Source organism: Olea europaea, unplaced genomic scaffold, assembly GCF_002742605.1.
Source record: "Olea europaea var. sylvestris unplaced genomic scaffold, O_europaea_v1 scaffold398, whole genome shotgun sequence".
In the NCBI taxonomy this organism is placed as follows: Eukaryota; Viridiplantae; Streptophyta; class Magnoliopsida; order Lamiales; family Oleaceae; genus Olea; species Olea europaea.
The window spans coordinates 256,761-274,771 of NW_019259379.1; the positions used below are offsets into that span (position 1 = coordinate 256,761).

Sequence of the window (18,011 nt, forward strand, 5' to 3'; positions counted from 1 at the left end):
ACGTGGCGTTGTCACGTCCACAAATCAAACTTTTTTCTTTTGACCGCTGACGTCGCGTCATCACAGTAGTAGGTGAGCATTACAACTTTTGTCCATCGTAAATAGGAGATCATTTCTATTATTATTATACTAGAGAAATGAATTATAGTCATGGTTTTTGCCTGCAACATGAATGACGTTTAGTGTTGTATAATTTATAAGAAATATAAATGGAATCTCATATTTGCCAATACACAAGATAGTGATAAATGAACATTCCTATGCTGGTTCAAAGCTGGAATCTCACATTTTTCGATATATAAGATAGTGATAAATGAACATTCCTATACTGGTTCAAAGCCAGTCAGTAGGTACCGAAAAGGTGAAATCGAAGAATTCTATTAAACAGAAAAGTAGGGAGCCACGGTATATATGCCTATATGATGCCAAAAAACTTTTTATATTAACAAAAACGAATTGAAAATTTTTATGTACCCTCTGCAGGGTTTATCATTGTGCGATGTTGATAATACACTCTGGTGGGAAGCCTTGTGGGAAGCGTTTTGCATTCGAGCAGTAATTGTAGATCATATAATATTTCTACACCCATTTCAGTCTTTCTTGTCCTGTGGTATCCAATTCTTCATTTAGCCATGCAGGGTTGGATGTTGGAGGTAGAGAGTTGGAACTGCAAGCTGACGACCGTGAGGACCAAATACAGGCATTTGCATTCTAATTCCTAGAGGAGGCAGTAAATGGAGCCTGACTCTAGTTTGTTTTCACAAGCCCGCCTCTAGTTGTCCAGTCGTCCCCGTTCCACAGGCTAGAATATATCCTCATCGCTTGCCTATTCGGGTATGGAACTCCAATGGACTCAGAGTTCTCGAATTCCCTGATGGGAGTGCCATCCACAGAAAATATGAAATTGAGGAAACATTCAGTAAGTAAAAAGTTATGATAAAACTTGCTCTGGCTTGATTTAGATTTCAGGATACTGAATATTGCATTCACATGATCCTTTCTGGGTTCCATAGTATGGAATACGTGTGAAAATCTGCAATTGGGTCGAACCAAAGGTAGAATTGCCACTCTCTGTAGCCTTTTCCTTGACTGAAGACGTTAGTGTGAAGAATATATGGGTCACCACTTAGGTTCCCTAAGAACTCGAAGTCTATCTCATTATGTGTCGATCCTTGCGAAGATAACTACAATAAGTACGGTCAAAATTTAACTACTAATGACCAAAGCCCAGAAATGCGGGCAGGGGAAGTGAAAAACTTATATAGTAGGCGGTGACAGTGCCGACTGAGTGTCCAAGTACAAGTTTAAGCTGCATATCAATTTTTCCAAACAGAAATTCATTCTTGGATTGGAATCCAAAGCCAGAAGCTTTGTCCAATGAGAGCGTGAGAAGATCACCATTATCGAGTGTTTTAGCCTGACCATCTCCCCATGTTATGTCAAAATCTTGTAGAAGTTACCTGCGGAGACATCATTAATTGCTAGAATAGATATTGATATAGTCACTTTTGGCAACCTCTCGAGGTGATTTCCCCAAGGACTCACAAGGTCTTGCTCATCACATATTGGGGCACATAATCCTCGCGGTAATATACCAGAGGAGTGGCAATTTGCATCCTCGTAATCTGATCGGTAGTGTCCTCGGGCATTCTTTTGATATATGGGGTTCATGAGTTCTTGAGTTATTCTCTTCATACCGAACCCCCCTTTTGTCAAGCCCATAAGAAGTCCAACCTTCTAAGGACTCTAATATGATTCAAACACCTCAACTCAGGACTCCTACATCCACGGGAACTCTATGTCAACAATAGCATCATTGGTCATGCAATTATATTACAAATAAAATACTCCTCTCAAGTAGGACCCTATTGGATGAGAATATCCAACTAATTCAATCCTACTAAGAGTACACTACCTACCTCTATAAATACATGACCCAGGTCCATTATTTAGGTACGCCTTTACATACAATTTCAGCATATATCCTCATATATATTCTCCTTCTAACTTAAGCATCGGAGGGGCGACGAGGACACACCTCGTTGCCTTTGTTGCAGGTACCGGAATGCCTTGTTCGTACTCTTTCTTAGTCCTCATGCCAGGGAGATCTACCAGGTATGATTTTTGGTAGCATCAATGACGCCTTCTGTGGGAATTACTACCAAAAGCCATGGTGAATACACAATTAGGTCTTCCTTCAGGAAGCTCATCCATTCTAAACATCCTCCTGCTGAAGATCCTCCAACTCCTCAAAAAAAATTAACAGAAATACCAATACTCCCAACCAACAGTTGTTACCACTAGAGCATTCAAGGAACATCGTCAACAACTTATTAGCTTGAATCAACTGCTAAACCTAAGCACCACCGACCCCAACACCAGAAAGCAAATTCATGGCTGATGCTCAAACTCGAGGTTTCGTTCTTAGTGTTCATGTTGTTGGGACCTTAGGCATAGAGTCCACACCCACGACCTCGAGGTTGGTCACTTGAACATTGTGGAAGGCTAGTCCACGTGGAAGTACTAGTAGAGCTTAGGCTCAAGCCTAACAGAAAAGCTGCTAGTGGAATGACCACAACTTAAAGCTTTATTGCAAATAGCTATCCCTGCCCTCGGGTATGTAAATTGCTTAATTTGTGTCCTTTTGGCCTTGCGTGCCCTTAAGCAATTTATTTTTATAATTCATGCCAAGTTGTCCTTGAGCACTTACTTTATTATGATATAGCAATTTGCTTTTAACTATTGCTTCATCTTGTAGACATACATTTAGTATCAAAAGCCTTGTCACGCACAGGCACCAAAGCACTGTCACGAGCAAGCACCATCAAAAGCCACGAGCAAGCATCAAAGCCACGGGCAGGCACCGAAGGCCTGTCATGAGCAGGCACTAAAACCTTGTCCCACGCAAGCACTTAAAGCCTTGCTCATCGCAAGCACTCTAAGTCTTGCCCTGCTCAGGGACTCTAAGCCCTGCCCCCAGTGCAAGTACCTCAAAGTCTTGTCCCGAGCAAGCACTCCAGCCTTGACCCACGCACCCATGCAAGCACATCAAAATCTTGCCCTGAGCAAGAATGGCAAGCCTTACCCCGTGCAGGTATTCTAAGCCTTACCACGGGTAAGCACATCCAGGTCCCACAATGCCTCAAGTAAAAAACCCGACTACGAGTCTATCCCGAGCTTGTCAGGCTCAACCTATTCTCAAATCCATGGGAATAGAGCTCAGCATATCATTTCACGTTGGGCTTGGGGCCCTGTCCTCGAGCTCAATAAAATGTCAAATCTCTGCCACTACAGCTCTGGATAACTGTGTCACGTCAAGCTCGAGGACCTGTCCTTGAGCTCAATCCAATGCCAAATCCCAGCCATAAAGCTCGGGATAATTGTGTCACGTTGAGCTCAGGGGCCTATCCTCGAGCTCAATCCATTTTCAAATCCTAACCACAAGAGCTCGAGATAAGTCTCTCACATTGGCTCGAGACTGTCCTTAAGCTCAATACACTGTCTAATCCCAGACACAAGGGCTCGGGATAATTATCGTACATTGAGTTTTGGCTGTCTCCTATATGAACCATTGTCTATTCGTTGAGCTCATTCTTTTCAAAAATTTTAAACGGAGCTCGAGGTCGAGCTCCTTCTTTTCCACTTCTATACATGGAAGGGGTCAAGCCCTTACTTTAAAATTTTTCAACAAAGCTCCAAGTTGAGCTCCTTCAATTCATATCTTGGAAAGCTCAGGTCGAGCTCCTTCATTTTAAATTTTGGTAAAGCTCGAGGTCGAGTTCATTCTTGCCGAAATCCTTTACAAGGTAGGGATCAAGCCCTTTCTTTCAAAATTTATTAACAAGCTCAAGGTCGAGCTACCTTCTTTCAAAATTTTCAACAAGGTAGGGACCAAGCCCTTCCTCCCAAAATTTATGAGCTCGAGATCGAGCTCTCCTCTTCCAAAATTTTTGACGAGGTCGGGGTCTAAATCTCTCCAAATTTTTTAATGAGCTCGAGGTCGGGATCCTTCTTTTCAAATTTTTAAATAAGGCCCGTGCACAATGTTCTTTCAAAATTTTAACAATGTTGGGGTCGAGCCCCTTCGCTTCAAATTTTTAATAAGGTTGGGACGAGCACATTCAAATTAAAAAAAAAAAAGTTTGATATCGAGCTCATTCCTTTCCGATTTTTCAAAGTGGTTGAAACTTAATATCCTAGATCTATGTGCTCGAGTGCCTATCAACTCGTCATCAGCATGCCAACATCTAGGCATGAGCATGACCACTCCTTGGCTGAGCTCGCTAACTCCTTGGCATGAGCTCGCCAACTCTTTATCATGACCATGCCTAGTCCTTGGCATCAACATGCCAACCTTTAGGCATGAGCATGACCATTCCTTAGCATGAGCTTGCCAACTCTTTAGCATGATCATGCCTAATCCTTGTCATCAACATGCCAACCTCTAGGTATAAGAATGACCACTCATTTACATGAGCTTGCTAACTCCTTGGCATGAGCTCACCAACTCTTTAGCATGACCATCCCTAATCCTTGGCATCAACATGCCAACCTCTAGGCATGAGCATGACCATTCCTTGGCATGAGCTCACCAACTCTTTAGCATGATCCTGCCTAATCCTTGGCATCAACATGCTAACTTATTGGCATGAACTCCCCAACCTCTAGGCTTTGGCACACCTATACCTAGGCATAAGCTCGCCAACTCTTTAGCATGATCATGCTTAATCCTTAACATCAGCATGCCAACTTTTAGGCATGAGCATGACCACTTCTTAGCATGAGCTCCCCAACCTCTAGGCTTTGGCACGCCTATATCTTAGCATGAGCTTGCCAACCTCTAGGCATGAGCATGCCCTTATCTTGGCATGAGCTCGCCTATCTCTTGGCATGAGCATACCCATCACCCGACATGGTTGTGCATCTCATCCTAGAAACTTGTATATCGCACAAGCTTCTGACATGGAAGCACGGGGGCCAGTGATGTAGTCACTTTTGGCAACCTCCTGAGGTGATTCTCCCAAGGACTTACAGGGTCTTGCTCATTACATATTGGGTCAGATAGTCCTTGAGGTAATACACCCGTGGGGTGGCAATTTGCATCCTCGTGATATGATCGATAGTGTCCTCGGGCATCCTTTTGATATACGGGGTTCATGAGTCATCGAGCTATTTTCTTAATACCGAACCCCCCCTTTTGTCAAGCCCATAAAAAGTCATACCTTCTAAGGACTTTAATATGATTCAAAGACCTCAACTCAGGACTCATATGTCCACAGGAACTCTATGTCAACAATAGCATCATTAGTCATGTAATTATATCACAAATAAAATACTCCTCTAAAATAGGACTCTATTGGATAAGAACATCCAACTGATTCAATCCTATTAGGAGTACACTACCTACCTCAATAAATACATGACCCAAGTCCATTATTCAAGTACGCTTTTACATACAATTTTAGCATATATCCTCATATATTTTCCCCTTCTAACTTAAGCATCGGAGGGGCAATGAAGATACATTTCACTGCCTTTGTTGCAGGTACCAGAAGGCCTCGTTCATGCCCTTTCTCAGTCCTCATACTCGGGAGATCTACCAGGTACGATTTTTAGTAGCCTCAAATATCATAAGCGTTAATAAGGAAAAATAAGAAACCATTGCTGCTTTAATGGTTTGTATATGTATTTAGTTCAATTTATATAGGAGGTAGGGTGGGGGAAATGGAAGAGGAAGGTATAGCATATTAATTGGTTTATATTATTCGGTTTTGAAGGGCGGATTCAATACAACGTTAAATGCTAGGTTGCTGTCACCATTTTATTGGTATTGTAAGAGTATTTTCAAAAGACTCCCTATTTATAAAGAATATATTTATGCATAATAGAGAGTATTTTTAAATTTAGAAAGTAATTTTTTCATACACTCTAACAAGCTCTCTATTTTTATTCTTTATTTTTTTTTCAAATGAACATTTAATAATTTCTTCACATATTTTATTTAAATATAATATTTTTATATATATTAATGACCAATCAATTCAAATTGTAAAGTATTGAAATTTGTAATTTATTAAATGCAATTACTGTACATGAACAGGGACTGAATTTGACTCTCTAAATTTGGAGTCACACACTCTCTACTTTAAAAAGTTAAAATAGAGAATATTTTGGAAGTTATTTTAAGTATTTTCTTTTTAAAATAGAGCGTATTTTGTATTTAAAGAGTCTCTTGGAGATGCCTTAAGCCGGTTAAAATTCATTTTTCTTTAATTGGAGTTTTTAATGAGTTGTTGGACTAAATGCAGTTGACCGGTACATGAAAATTAGTAGTTGTGTAGGTATTAAAAATCTAGTTACTTAGCCCCCGTTTGACCCCAATTAAGCCCATATTTGTCATCTATTTTCTCTCATTTTTTTTCATTATTTTTTCTACAGTACTCATTTTTCACTACACATTCTTCATTAAAATAATATTACACGTAAATCAAAAAAAATTCTTTTTTAACAACACATTTCAACATCAATCATTATTCCATAATACATTCCTCCCAATTAATGGGTGACAAACACATCCTAAATTACATTTAGTTTTTCTCTCTCATACTTTCAACAACACAATTTTCTATAAAATAATATTTCACGTAAATCGAAATTTTTTCTTTTTTTTTTTAACCATTCATTTTTCAAAAAAATACTACTCCACCCATTTTTATTTTTTAAAAAGCGGGGGGGGGGGGGGCAAACGGGGGCTTTATTTTTTTTTTTTGATTTTATGANNNACGAGATCTTAATTTTTTATTTTAGATCTGATGATTATTTAATGGAGCCCAGAGGAAGAATTCGTGTAATGATCGGATACGGTTTAGTCCCCATTTGATACTTTGAGGGGCAAAAGAAGATTAACTGTCTTGGACACAGAATCTTGGATTAAATCCATTTTCTCTATCAAAGCCATAGTGAAAGTTCTTTTAAAACTCATTTTTAACCACATTTTTCTAATAAAGTAATTTTGTTTGAAGACCCGTAAATTTTTCCTACTTTTTTAACGATACATTTTCCAAAAAAAAAAAAGGAACAGTTTTCACAAAATCTACTCTAAAGAATCTTCATGCCGTTAGTCTATTCTGTATATAGGATCACGATTCACAATAAGCAAGATTTGCAAAATTTTTGAAACACAATAATGAACCATTTTATTAGAATATAATGACTAGATTGTTAAATTATTTAACATATTCAAATGTTCAAATTATTTAAACTATGAAGTTATTATTTTATTTTATAAAACCTTATTTAATGTCCAATTTTACTTTTCGTCTAAATATAGCATTTACATATCCTATACGTTTCTTGGTTTCGTGCTACCTTAATAAGTGAAAATTAGTTCGTTTTGTCCAAAAACATGTTCGGAAAAAAAAAATGAAGAAAAAGACGAAGTAACTTATAAGTAGCAAAATCAAACAAATTCTGTGTCTACTACTTTCAAAACAAATTCTCTCTATAAGTCATTCTATTTTTAGTAAGTAGGTGCAAAATATTTTGGTTAGCTCCGTGAATATCTGTGTGACAACCCAAGATGCACGGATAACCATGGAGCTAGTGGCAAAAGGTATGGCTGTAGTTGGTTTATCCAACAGAAAGAAAAGTGCAGACCAACACAATTAGCATCCTCAAAAAGTTTAAGGTATGACAATTATAGTAATTAAAAAACAATGCAGCACATTTTCATCTTCTATATTAAAGAAATTCAATCGTTATGCCACCAAGAAATTCCAACCAGTCTCGATCCAAGTCATTCATCCCTTATTTGGCTTTCATCATCTTTTCTGCCATCTTTGTTTTCAAGGTTTTCCTCTAAATTTTAGATTAATATTTTCCTCTTCATGCTGTATATATACGTATTTGTGCGTGCACACGCGCGTTGTATATTTTCTTACAAGTAGGATTTTTTTTGCACGTTGCAGGTCGACGTTATTATTTCTCAAACCATCTCTTCGGCTCGCCGTAACGTAGAAATTGCTACTAGGTATTTTCTATGCAATTACGGTCGTTGAATCTAATGTCCTAGACATACTTTTATTCTTTTTATCATGTGCATATTGGTCATATGACTCATATCAGAGATTCTTAACTTCATTTTTATGGTAGTGCTCCAAATGTTGTCATCGGAAATGGTACATTTCACCGTCACTTTATTGTCTCCTGGGGCGAGAGTCGTGCTCGGATACTCGAGGACGGTGAGTTACTTGAGCTCTCACTCGACAAATTCTCAGGATCAGGCTTCGAGTCAAAGAAAGAATTCTTATTTGGAAAGATTGACATGCAAATAAAGCTTGTTCCTGGCGACTCGGCTGGAACTGTCACAACTTACTACGTAAGAAACACTAACTTTAATGTCTTGAAACGCACTTGTCTAATCCTTAAATTTGGAGATCTAAGGATGAATCCTTTAGACGTGTATCTAATGTTCGAGTTTTGTCAGTTGTCATCCGAAGGTGATCACCATGACGAGATAGATTTCGAGTTTCTCGGCAATTCAAGTGGGAATCCGTACACGCTTCACACCAATGTGTTTAGCCAAGGAAAGGGTGAAAGAGAACAGCAATTCTTTCTATGGTTTGATCCAACTGAAGATTTCCACACATATACCATTCTTTGGAACCCTAGATGCATCCTGTGAGTACTACTTTTTTGTCCATCAAATTCACTAACATGAAAACGTGACATGGCTAATCGGAAAACTAACATCTACGTTAATCATTAGTTTTATGTGTACTGCAATATATTGCAAAATAAGTTAGACGGCTAGAGGGAAACATTTATTTATATAATTCGATGACTTATACTACGAAAGAACTTAGTGTTCTAATTAAATTCTAACTTCTTTTTTTTCGTTAATCATAAGCTTCTACGTCGACGGCATTCCAATTAGAGAATTCAAAAACTTAGAAAGACGACGAGTTCCATTCCCAAAAGATCAACCTATGAGAATCTACTCAAGTTTATGGGATGCAGAAGAATGGGCTACGCAGCATGGTCTGGTTAAAACGAACTGGACTTTGGCACCTTTTACTGCTGGATACAGAAATTTTTCTGCAGAAGCTTGCGTTTGGTCATACAAAACTAAATCTTCTGCTTGTAATTCTAATGACTTTAAGTCAAAAAGATGGCTAAAAACGGGGTTGGATTCAAGAAGCCGTGCAGAAATGAAAAGATTGCAGAAGAAGCATATGGTATATGATTATTGTAAGGATAAATGGAGATTTCCCAAGGGTCCTGGAAGAGAATGCAAATTTCAGTAGACATGGACTCGATATAGATTCATTTATCCTGACAATTTTCCATTAATTACCATTAATTGGTAACAATTTTCTTCAATTTTTGATTGGTAGCTAGCTAGACATTTGTTTTGTATATGTAACTCTTTCGAAATTCATTTCTTTTCAATGAAAGTCCTCTTATTGAAAGTTTGCATAGTCAATTAATTTTCATTATATTATTCGAAATTTTTACACATGTACAATTTTGATAAATAGTTGATAGTTCGATTTGAATTCAATTATTGAAATATGTGAAGACGAAAATGGAAGTTACTAGATTGATGCGAATATAATTACTGGTTGTTCCAAGAGCCAATAGAAGTTCCTAGAGTGTCCCATAGTAGTCACCAATATGTACTAGTGCTTTTCTTCATCATTAAAAACATTTTACCTACTAAAACCGCGTGCCAAATTTCACTTTCTGTTCCAAAGTCAAAACTATTAGGGTCCTTGTGATTGTAAAAATGAATTGAATTACCTAGAAAATAAATTTCAGAGAATTGAATTATCTAGAATTATTTTCCTGAAAATTGTAAATTATTGTGTTTTATTGGTATAATTTTCCACGTGGAAAACGTTAAAATAAAAGTGTTTTTTGGTATTCGTTTGATTTTATTTTACATGAAAATTATCAATTAAAGGGATAAATTTTACTGGTATTGGAGATTAACTTTGTTTCCATTGCCAACAAAAAAAATCAAGAAAATCATCTATCTTTTGGTGTTCGTTTAGTTTTATTTCAGATGGAAATTGTCATTTAAAAAGAAATATTTTTTTTAAATAATTCTTAGAATTTGTTTTCATTGCCAACAAATAAAAAAAATGCTACAGTAGGTAGGAAAACCAATCTCCATCAATTAAAAACCAAGAAAATTCCAAACTTCAAGACAACCTAGAATTCGAATTCCATGAGAAAAAAAATTGTATCAAGCACCTCAAGTTGGAAAATTTAATTCCAATTCCACCTTTCAATTCCATTTCCACCCCCATCAAACACACCCTTATGGTCTGATTATAAGAATGAAATTTGGGTGAAAAGAAAACGAATTTCAGAGTATTAAATTGTTTAGAATTTATTTTAATGGAAATTGTTAATTAAATGTGTTTTATTGGTATAATTTTTATCTGAAAAATATTGAAATTTTGGATCTTTTAATGTCCGTTTGACTTTATTTTTCATAAAAAGAAAGCAAGCTAGAAAATCCAATTCCCACCAAAACCATGGGAATTGGTTTCCACAATCCTAAGGAATATGGGTCACGTGAGGGTGAGGGGGGGAAAACAAATTTCTGGGAAAATCTAAGCAATCAAACGACGAATAAGTTGGAAAATTTTCCATGGAAAACCCACTGAATTAAACAAGCCCTTAGTAGCAAATGAATTTGTTATCATCATAGACATTTGGATATTCAATTTCACAGGCTTGATCGCTCATCCATAGTCGACAGGATAAACTTTGCCTATTGGTTGTCACATCAGCGGGTCAAGCCGCTTATTTTGATAAAAAAAAATAATAATAAAGAAAAAGATTTGACCCACCGACATCGTAATTCCACTTCAACGGATGGACAACATAAGTCTACTGTAAACATGGGACCAATTCTATTCAATTTGAATACCAAATTTGAGTAGAGTTCATTTATTGATTAAAAAGTAGATATTCAATTTCCACGCTGAAATCTCGACCTTTTTTTTATAGTGAAAAATTATTTATTTATCTAGCACGAAATCTCTTTTGTTCTTCGAAAATTAAAACTTCATTTAAAAACTCAAATCGTGAAAGAGACTGAAAAGGCATAGACTAGTGGTAACAAAAGCAATCAAGATTTGGCCACCAACACCAACTAGCATGATAGTGGAAATCGAGAATTTCCAGCTGTACACAACCTTACCAACTTCAAGCTTTCTAAGAAGCTTCTATTCAACAATTTCTCCATTTATATAAACCGGTCCAAACTAACAACATTTTTGTTCAGCCATAACGATAAGGTTGTTCTTTTTTCAATCTCACAAATCAAGAATCGACTAACCAATGGCTTCTTATAACTATTCTATTTCATCAAATGTTGTAGTTCTTCTGTTGTTGATGCTATGCACCTTTGGCTCTTTTTCTACTGGCTCTGTTGGCAACTTTTTTAAAGATTTTGATATAACATGGGGGGATGGACGTGCAAAAATACTCAATAATGGCAAAATTCTCACTCTCTCCCTCGACAAAGCTTCCGGGTCTGGCATACAATCCAAGAACGAGTATTTATTCGGAAAGATCGACATGCAACTCAAGCTTGTTCCCGATAACTCTGCTGGCACCGTCACCACTTACTATGTAAGTCACAAAAAGACGCTATTCTGGTTCTGAAATCATCTCGTTTAAAAGTTTACTTATTTTATTCTGCCCTTGTACTATGCATTATGCAGTTGTCTTCTCAAGGTCCAAACCATGATGAGATAGACTTTGAATTCTTGGGGAATCTTAGTGGCGAACCTTACATTGTTCACACTAATATATATACACAAGGCAAAGGTGACAGGGAGCAACAGTTCTTCCTCTGGTTTGATCCCACTGCTGATTTTCACACTTATTCCATTCTCTGGAATCCTCGAACAATCGTGTAAGTATACTACAAGACATAGAGTTATCGACACAACTAGACTGTCTAGTATCATCGAGTCCACCACTAATTATTTTTTTAAATTTTTTAAACTTATTTTCATTAATCTCGGTTTCTTATTTTCAGTTTCTACATTGATGGCACGCCGATCAGAGTATTCAACAACCTGGAATCGCGTGGAATTTCATTCCCGAAGAACCAGCCAATGAGGGCTTATTCGAGTCTGTGGAGTGCAGATGATTGGGCAACAAGAGGTGGCCTTATAAAGACTGATTGGAGTAAAGCTCCATTTACAGCTTCCTTAAGAAATTTCAAGGCCAATGCTTGTATATGGAAATCTGAAAAATCTTCCTGCAAGAATTCATCCTCAAAACCATGGTCCTCACAAGAGCTTGATTCTGAAAGTCAAGAAAGACTGAAATGGGTGCATAAAAATTACATGGTTTATAATTATTGTCAAGATACAAAACGGTTCCCTCAGGGCCTTCCTCAAGAATGCACTTTCAATGCTACAAGCAACAATTAGAGACAGGAAAATAAGTAGATATCATATATATTGTGTAAATTTTCTTTTTTCCTTGGCGTATTTTGGGATTCAAGAAATAAATGCTGCCACAGGATCAGTATCATATTTTGGTAATGTACATACAATAATTCATACTTATTATAAAAACAGAGGGATTTGTTAAAATGGGCTTCATACAATGGATAAAGTGGAAAATAACCTTAGGTTTTATAATTTTCTTCGGAAGGCCTTGGTTTTTATTTAAGAAGAAAAAAAAAAGAAAGAAAGAAAAAGAAAAAACCTGAGCCAATGTCATTACTTAACTCATCACAAACCAATAATGATACAGAAAGGCCCCTGGGGCATAGCTCAGTGGTGCAAAGAATAGGAGTGAGGTTATCTCACGCCTTGCTGACAGTCGCAGTGTGGGGGGTTTGATTCCTGAAATATGAAATTGAACTCCTTGTAAGCGTAGTGTACAGCCAACTCTTGTTCCCTGGCTTGATGGGACACATCTCGCGATTTACCTCTCTCACAAAACTCTAAAGACGGGACGTTGGAGGTCCTCAAGGTTGGGGTTCAACCTTTAATAATGATACAAAAAGTGGCATATAATTTATCCTACTAAAAACAGGTAAATTAAAAGACGTGACATCTTCAATATCTTTATTACCAATAGTTTCTTCTTTTCCAACTAGTCAAAATTTACAATTAGTGATGCACCGATCAAAATGGGGCAATGCTCAATCAAAACAGACCATCTATTCTCTACCAAATCAACTCAAGCAAAAACCGTGGGCAGAGGGGATTGGCCATTGTAGTTGAGGGGTGGGATGGGGCAGGACAGGATTGGTCATTATGGGGTTGGTGCAGGAGCTGAGTGGCGTGGGGCACAATGTAGAGAATGGATGAGAAAGAAAATGAAATTGACAAAAGGATAAACTTAGAATATGACAAATGTGTGTATATTTAAATTTTGAGGAAGAATATGAAATTGACAAAAAAGATGTACTTAGCCTAGGAGATAAATGTGGGTATTTGTAAAATTTTAAAAAATACAGGACAAGTCATTAAAAAATTAAATATAAAGAGAGAGGAGGTGAATTTGCATATAGTATATTGGACCTTGTTACTAAACATTCCATAGCCTATATGTGAAGATTGTTGAGGGAAATACTGCATGAAATATGGGTACCTTTTATACATTTTTTTTATGGCTCATTTCACATGATTTTTATCTTTATTTTTGCTTTTACTTTTTATAGAAAAGTTTTTTGAGAAAACTACCTTAATTTTTATTTTGAAAACTAACATTTTTAAGTCACATTATTTCTTGATCACAATTTATTTTTTCATTGGTCACAGATTAATCAATTTAGTGGTCTTAACTAATCAAATAATTTGTGACCATCACCAACACTTACGACCACCATCTCATCGTCACCTCCAGAACCACCACTACCATCACCAGAACCACCACTACCACCTCCCGACAGCAACACAACTACCTCAAACAAATCACCGCCCCACACAAACACCATCACCACTGACACACACAAACACTAGCACCACCACTACATAAAACATCACTTCGCGTGCTTTGGTAGTAGATTTGCTTTGCAAATACAGTTGCAGCTTTTCTCTCCTTCTGGGGTGAAGTGGATAGAGGATGGGTGATGGGGTTGTGCGGCGACGACGATAGAAAGGTGAGGAGTTTAAGATTGCCGGAGGTGACGGTGTGTGTAAAGAGCATGGAGGGAGGCAACAGGTTTGTGTAGAGAGAATGAATAAATGTAGAGAGAGATAAGGGAGTGGGAATCAATTAGGATTGTGATGCGTGTGTATTGGAGTATATATAATTAGTAAAAATATTGATTAAAATAAAATTTTTGATTTTTGAAATGAAATATTCGACCTGATTTTAAAATACTGAATTTTTAAAGTCGGGTGTTTCCACTTTAAGAATCAATCATCCCGCCTATTAATGGTCTCAACTAAACCCAAACTGGGTCATATCTAAATACAACTAGGAGTTTCAGCCCCAACTTTGGTAAAACCTTCTCGAGTCAATCCATGAAAAAAATTGACTGGAGCACGACTCTTTTTCAAAGAATAATGCTATCTAGTATCATTGATCTTAGTAAGACAATCAAAGTGGTTACATTTGATATGTTCAATTAAATAAATCACGTGACATTATATTTAAATAAATCTATCATTTAATACCATGCAGTTTCATAAACACTGTTGTGCTTGACATCAGTGATGCTGGATAATATTACTGTGTTATGGCCTCAATTTAAGTGACTACACTTAATCCACGTTTGGCCCCTATTTTTCCCAAATTTTAATGATAGGAATAGTGTTGTTTTAAAAAATGTGTGGTTGAAAAAGAATAAAATGTTTTTGATTTACGTATAATATTATTTTATGAAAGATAGTGTGATTAAAAATAAGAGAAAAAAGAATAAAAATGAGATGGGAGCCAAACGGGGGCTTAATATGTTCAATTAAATAAATTATTTGATATTGTATTTAAGTCAATTTTTCATTTAATATTATACATTTGTCATTTAAACTGGTGTTTAACACCGGTATTCCTGAATATTATTACTCTCTATTTTGATAAATCGGTGTGTTTGATAAGGAATACGAAAAATGCAGTTATCAATGCAAGTCATGAGAAATGACACGTTCGCCAATTTGAATGACCTCATGATTCCTGACTCTATGCAAAGCTGATTGGACTGGTAGAGAAAGTCCAGTCGGCTGTCGGCAGGTACATAAAGACAATAAAATTTCAAATTTCAATGTCTCTTCATGCAGTGACAACTCATACTCAGAGCTTCATACCAGTACAATCAAATGCTTATCTTTTACACATCTGTTTTTTTTTTTTTTTTTTTTTTTTAACCCAGGTGTCCCATCTTAGCCGGACTAAATCCTGGACCTCTAGCCCCCGACTCCTCAGTGACTAGTGGAGGTAAATCGCAGGTTGTGCCCTTGTTAGTTCCCAGATTCCCACATGGCTTTTACTCCTTCCCCAAAGGGACTCTCCTCCATGGTTATTACATCACCAAGCTACTACAACCCTTCCTCTGGTTATTACATCACTTGACTGCTCCAACCAGGAATCGAACTCCCCACACTTGGTTCCAGAGCCCCCCAATTGATGGAAAATTCTTTTATATATATATATATATATAAAAGATTGAATCCCAACCTTGAGGGTTTTCACTGTCCCGTCCCTAGAGCTTTGTGGAGGGAGGTAAATCGCGGAATGTATCCAGACCAAAAAACAAGAGTTGCTTGTACACTGCTCCAACAAAGAGTCCAATTCCATGTTTCAGGAATCGAACTCCACGCTGCGACTGCCAGTAAAACATGAGATAACCTCACTCCTCTCCTTTACACCATTGAGCTATGACCGGGGGCTCCAGATGGCAAATTCTATCTATAATGATGTGTGTAGATATAAATAAGTTGAGACTTCTGATGGAAATGTAAAAATGAACCTTCACTTTCCTGTTTAGAGAAGAAAAAAATATGGGTTCACTGTCATATTTTAAGGTTACAAAAATTGTGTTTTTCTTTTTACTGCTTATAATCATTTCAAGGGTTGCTTATGGAAGTAATTACTATGAAGATTTTGATATCACCTGGGGAGAAGGCCGTGGAAAAATTGTCAACAATGGGGAGCTTCTAACTCTCTCTCTTGACAATTATTCTGGCTCGGGTTTTCAATCAAAGAAAGAGTACTTATTTGGAAGGATTGATATGCAACTCAAACTGGTTCCTGGGAATTCTGCTGGGACTGTAACTGCTTATTATGTATGTCCTGTTTAACCTTTCGTCTAGTGTAAATACTTAAAGAAGGACATAATCGGTTATTATTTTTCATTATGTGATTAATTCTGTTTTATTTGTAGATGTCATCTCAGGGATCAACTCATGATGAGATTGATTTTGAGTTCTTGGGGAATTTAAGTGGCGAGCCTTACACTATTCACACTAATGTGTACACTCAAGGCAAGGGGGAGAGAGAGCAGCAATTTCACTTGTGGTTTGACCCTACTGCAGATTTTCACACATTCTCAGTTCTTTGGAATCCACAAACAATTGTGTAAGTATCCTATATTCGACCAGGATAAAGCTACTTCGACCGAAGATTTTAAAGAAAGCTTGACATAATTATGTGCGTTTAAAATTGTCCAATACAATGTCATGAGATATTATGTCAGACTTTATGATCCTGTGGAATGATTGATTCCACCCCTGGCTTTTAATAATTTCTTCAAAACTTGAATAGAATTCTATATAATTTGTGACGTTATTTACGAAATTACTCTATTTCAGTTTCTCTGTGGATGGAACGCCCATTAGAGAATTCAAGAATTTGGAGAAAATTGGTGTACCATTTCCCAAAACCCAAGCTATGAGACTATATTCCAGCATTTGGAATGCAGATCAATGGGCCACAAGAGGTGGGCTAATCAAGACTGACTGGACTCGAGCCCCCTTTACTGCTTCATACAGAAATTTCAATGCAGACGCTTGCACTAAATCTTCTTCTAGAGCTTCCTCTTGTACTTTTGCTGGAAAATCCAATCGCACTCCGTGGTTATCACAGGAATTGGATCCCCCACTTCGAAAGAGACTCAAATGGGTGCAAAACAATTACATGATATACAATTATTGCACTGATACAAAGCGATTTCCACAAGGTTTGCCTCCAGAATGCAATGCCAAAGTAACCTAGATAAATTTTACTACCCTGTTTTTGCTGTAGAAGTATTGGCAAATATAGTTATAAAATCCTGATATTATCTGACACCTACTACATGCTGAGGGAAATCTCCTTGTAATATATTGTACATTATCTGTATTTTATTAATCGTTTGTTATATATTTGAACTTATTTAGTATTTTTAAATAATCGTCCAGTACTCAAGTCTTTATTAATGATTTATTTATAAATCAATTGCAGTCGGGCTCACGTGGGCCCCTGTGTAATAAAATATGATCAAAAAAGTTGCCGACCCTATCCGTTGTGATTACCTATAGGAGGCCTGTAAAATGGAGTTCCGTCCCAGCACAGTTGTTTAATAATTAAACATTGAAACATTGATTTAATCTTAATGATTTTATAGAGTACTACAAGGGCTTTAGCAAAGCTTGTCGTTTTATCACTTAGCAGAGTCCTTCCCTCCCAAGAAAGGTTTCTGTCTGTCTAAAGATTTCGTTTTATCACTTAGCAGAGTCCTTCCCTCCCAAGAAAGGTTTCTGTCTGTCTAAAGATTTGGTCATTCCTTGTGCTTCAAAGCCACTAGCTCCTTTGGAAAGATCTCTATACATCATTGTTTTTATCACTTAATATTCCCTCCCTACAAGGAAAGGTTCGTGTTTGTATAGGGATTGGACTAGGCTTTAATATCCTAGCTGCTTGGAAGAAATTTTTAGGTTGCAGATTTGGTCATTCCTTGTGCTTCAAAGCCACTAGCTGCTTGGGAAAGATCTCTATACATCATTGTTTTTATCACTTATAATAGTCCCTCCCTCCAAGGAAAGGTT

General features: G+C 37.0%; 3 protein-coding genes and 1 pseudogene across 3 annotated transcripts; 3 read left to right on the plus strand and 1 right to left on the minus strand.

Moving 5' to 3' along the window:
* Nucleotides 1–489: 489 nt before the first annotated feature.
* Nucleotides 490–2,395, minus strand: LOC111387303 (annotated as a pseudogene).
* A 5,327-nt stretch (nt 2,396–7,722) lies between these two features.
* On the plus strand, nt 7,723–9,459 carry LOC111387287 (probable xyloglucan endotransglucosylase/hydrolase protein 25). Its single transcript, XM_023011831.1, has 5 exons — nt 7,723–7,849; nt 7,968–8,029; nt 8,152–8,377; nt 8,486–8,679; nt 8,909–9,459. Exons 1-5 carry the CDS (start codon nt 7,760–7,762, stop codon nt 9,303–9,305), a joined length of 969 nt encoding a protein of 322 aa, XP_022867599.1. The 5' UTR covers nt 7,723–7,759; the 3' UTR covers nt 9,306–9,459.
* A 1,822-nt stretch (nt 9,460–11,281) lies between these two features.
* LOC111387288 (xyloglucan endotransglucosylase/hydrolase protein 22-like) lies at nt 11,282–12,626 on the plus strand. The gene is made up of 3 exons (XM_023011832.1): nt 11,282–11,649; nt 11,742–11,935; nt 12,062–12,626. The coding sequence occupies exons 1-3, from the start codon at nt 11,356–11,358 to the stop codon at nt 12,459–12,461; spliced, it is 888 nt and encodes a 295-aa protein (XP_022867600.1). The 5' UTR covers nt 11,282–11,355; the 3' UTR covers nt 12,462–12,626.
* A 3,306-nt stretch (nt 12,627–15,932) lies between these two features.
* Nucleotides 15,933–17,358, plus strand: LOC111387295 (probable xyloglucan endotransglucosylase/hydrolase protein 23). The gene is made up of 3 exons (XM_023011845.1): nt 15,933–16,271; nt 16,370–16,563; nt 16,797–17,358. Exons 1-3 carry the CDS (start codon nt 15,987–15,989, stop codon nt 17,197–17,199), a joined length of 882 nt encoding a protein of 293 aa, XP_022867613.1. The 5' UTR covers nt 15,933–15,986; the 3' UTR covers nt 17,200–17,358.
* Nucleotides 17,359–18,011: the final 653 nt, after the last annotated feature.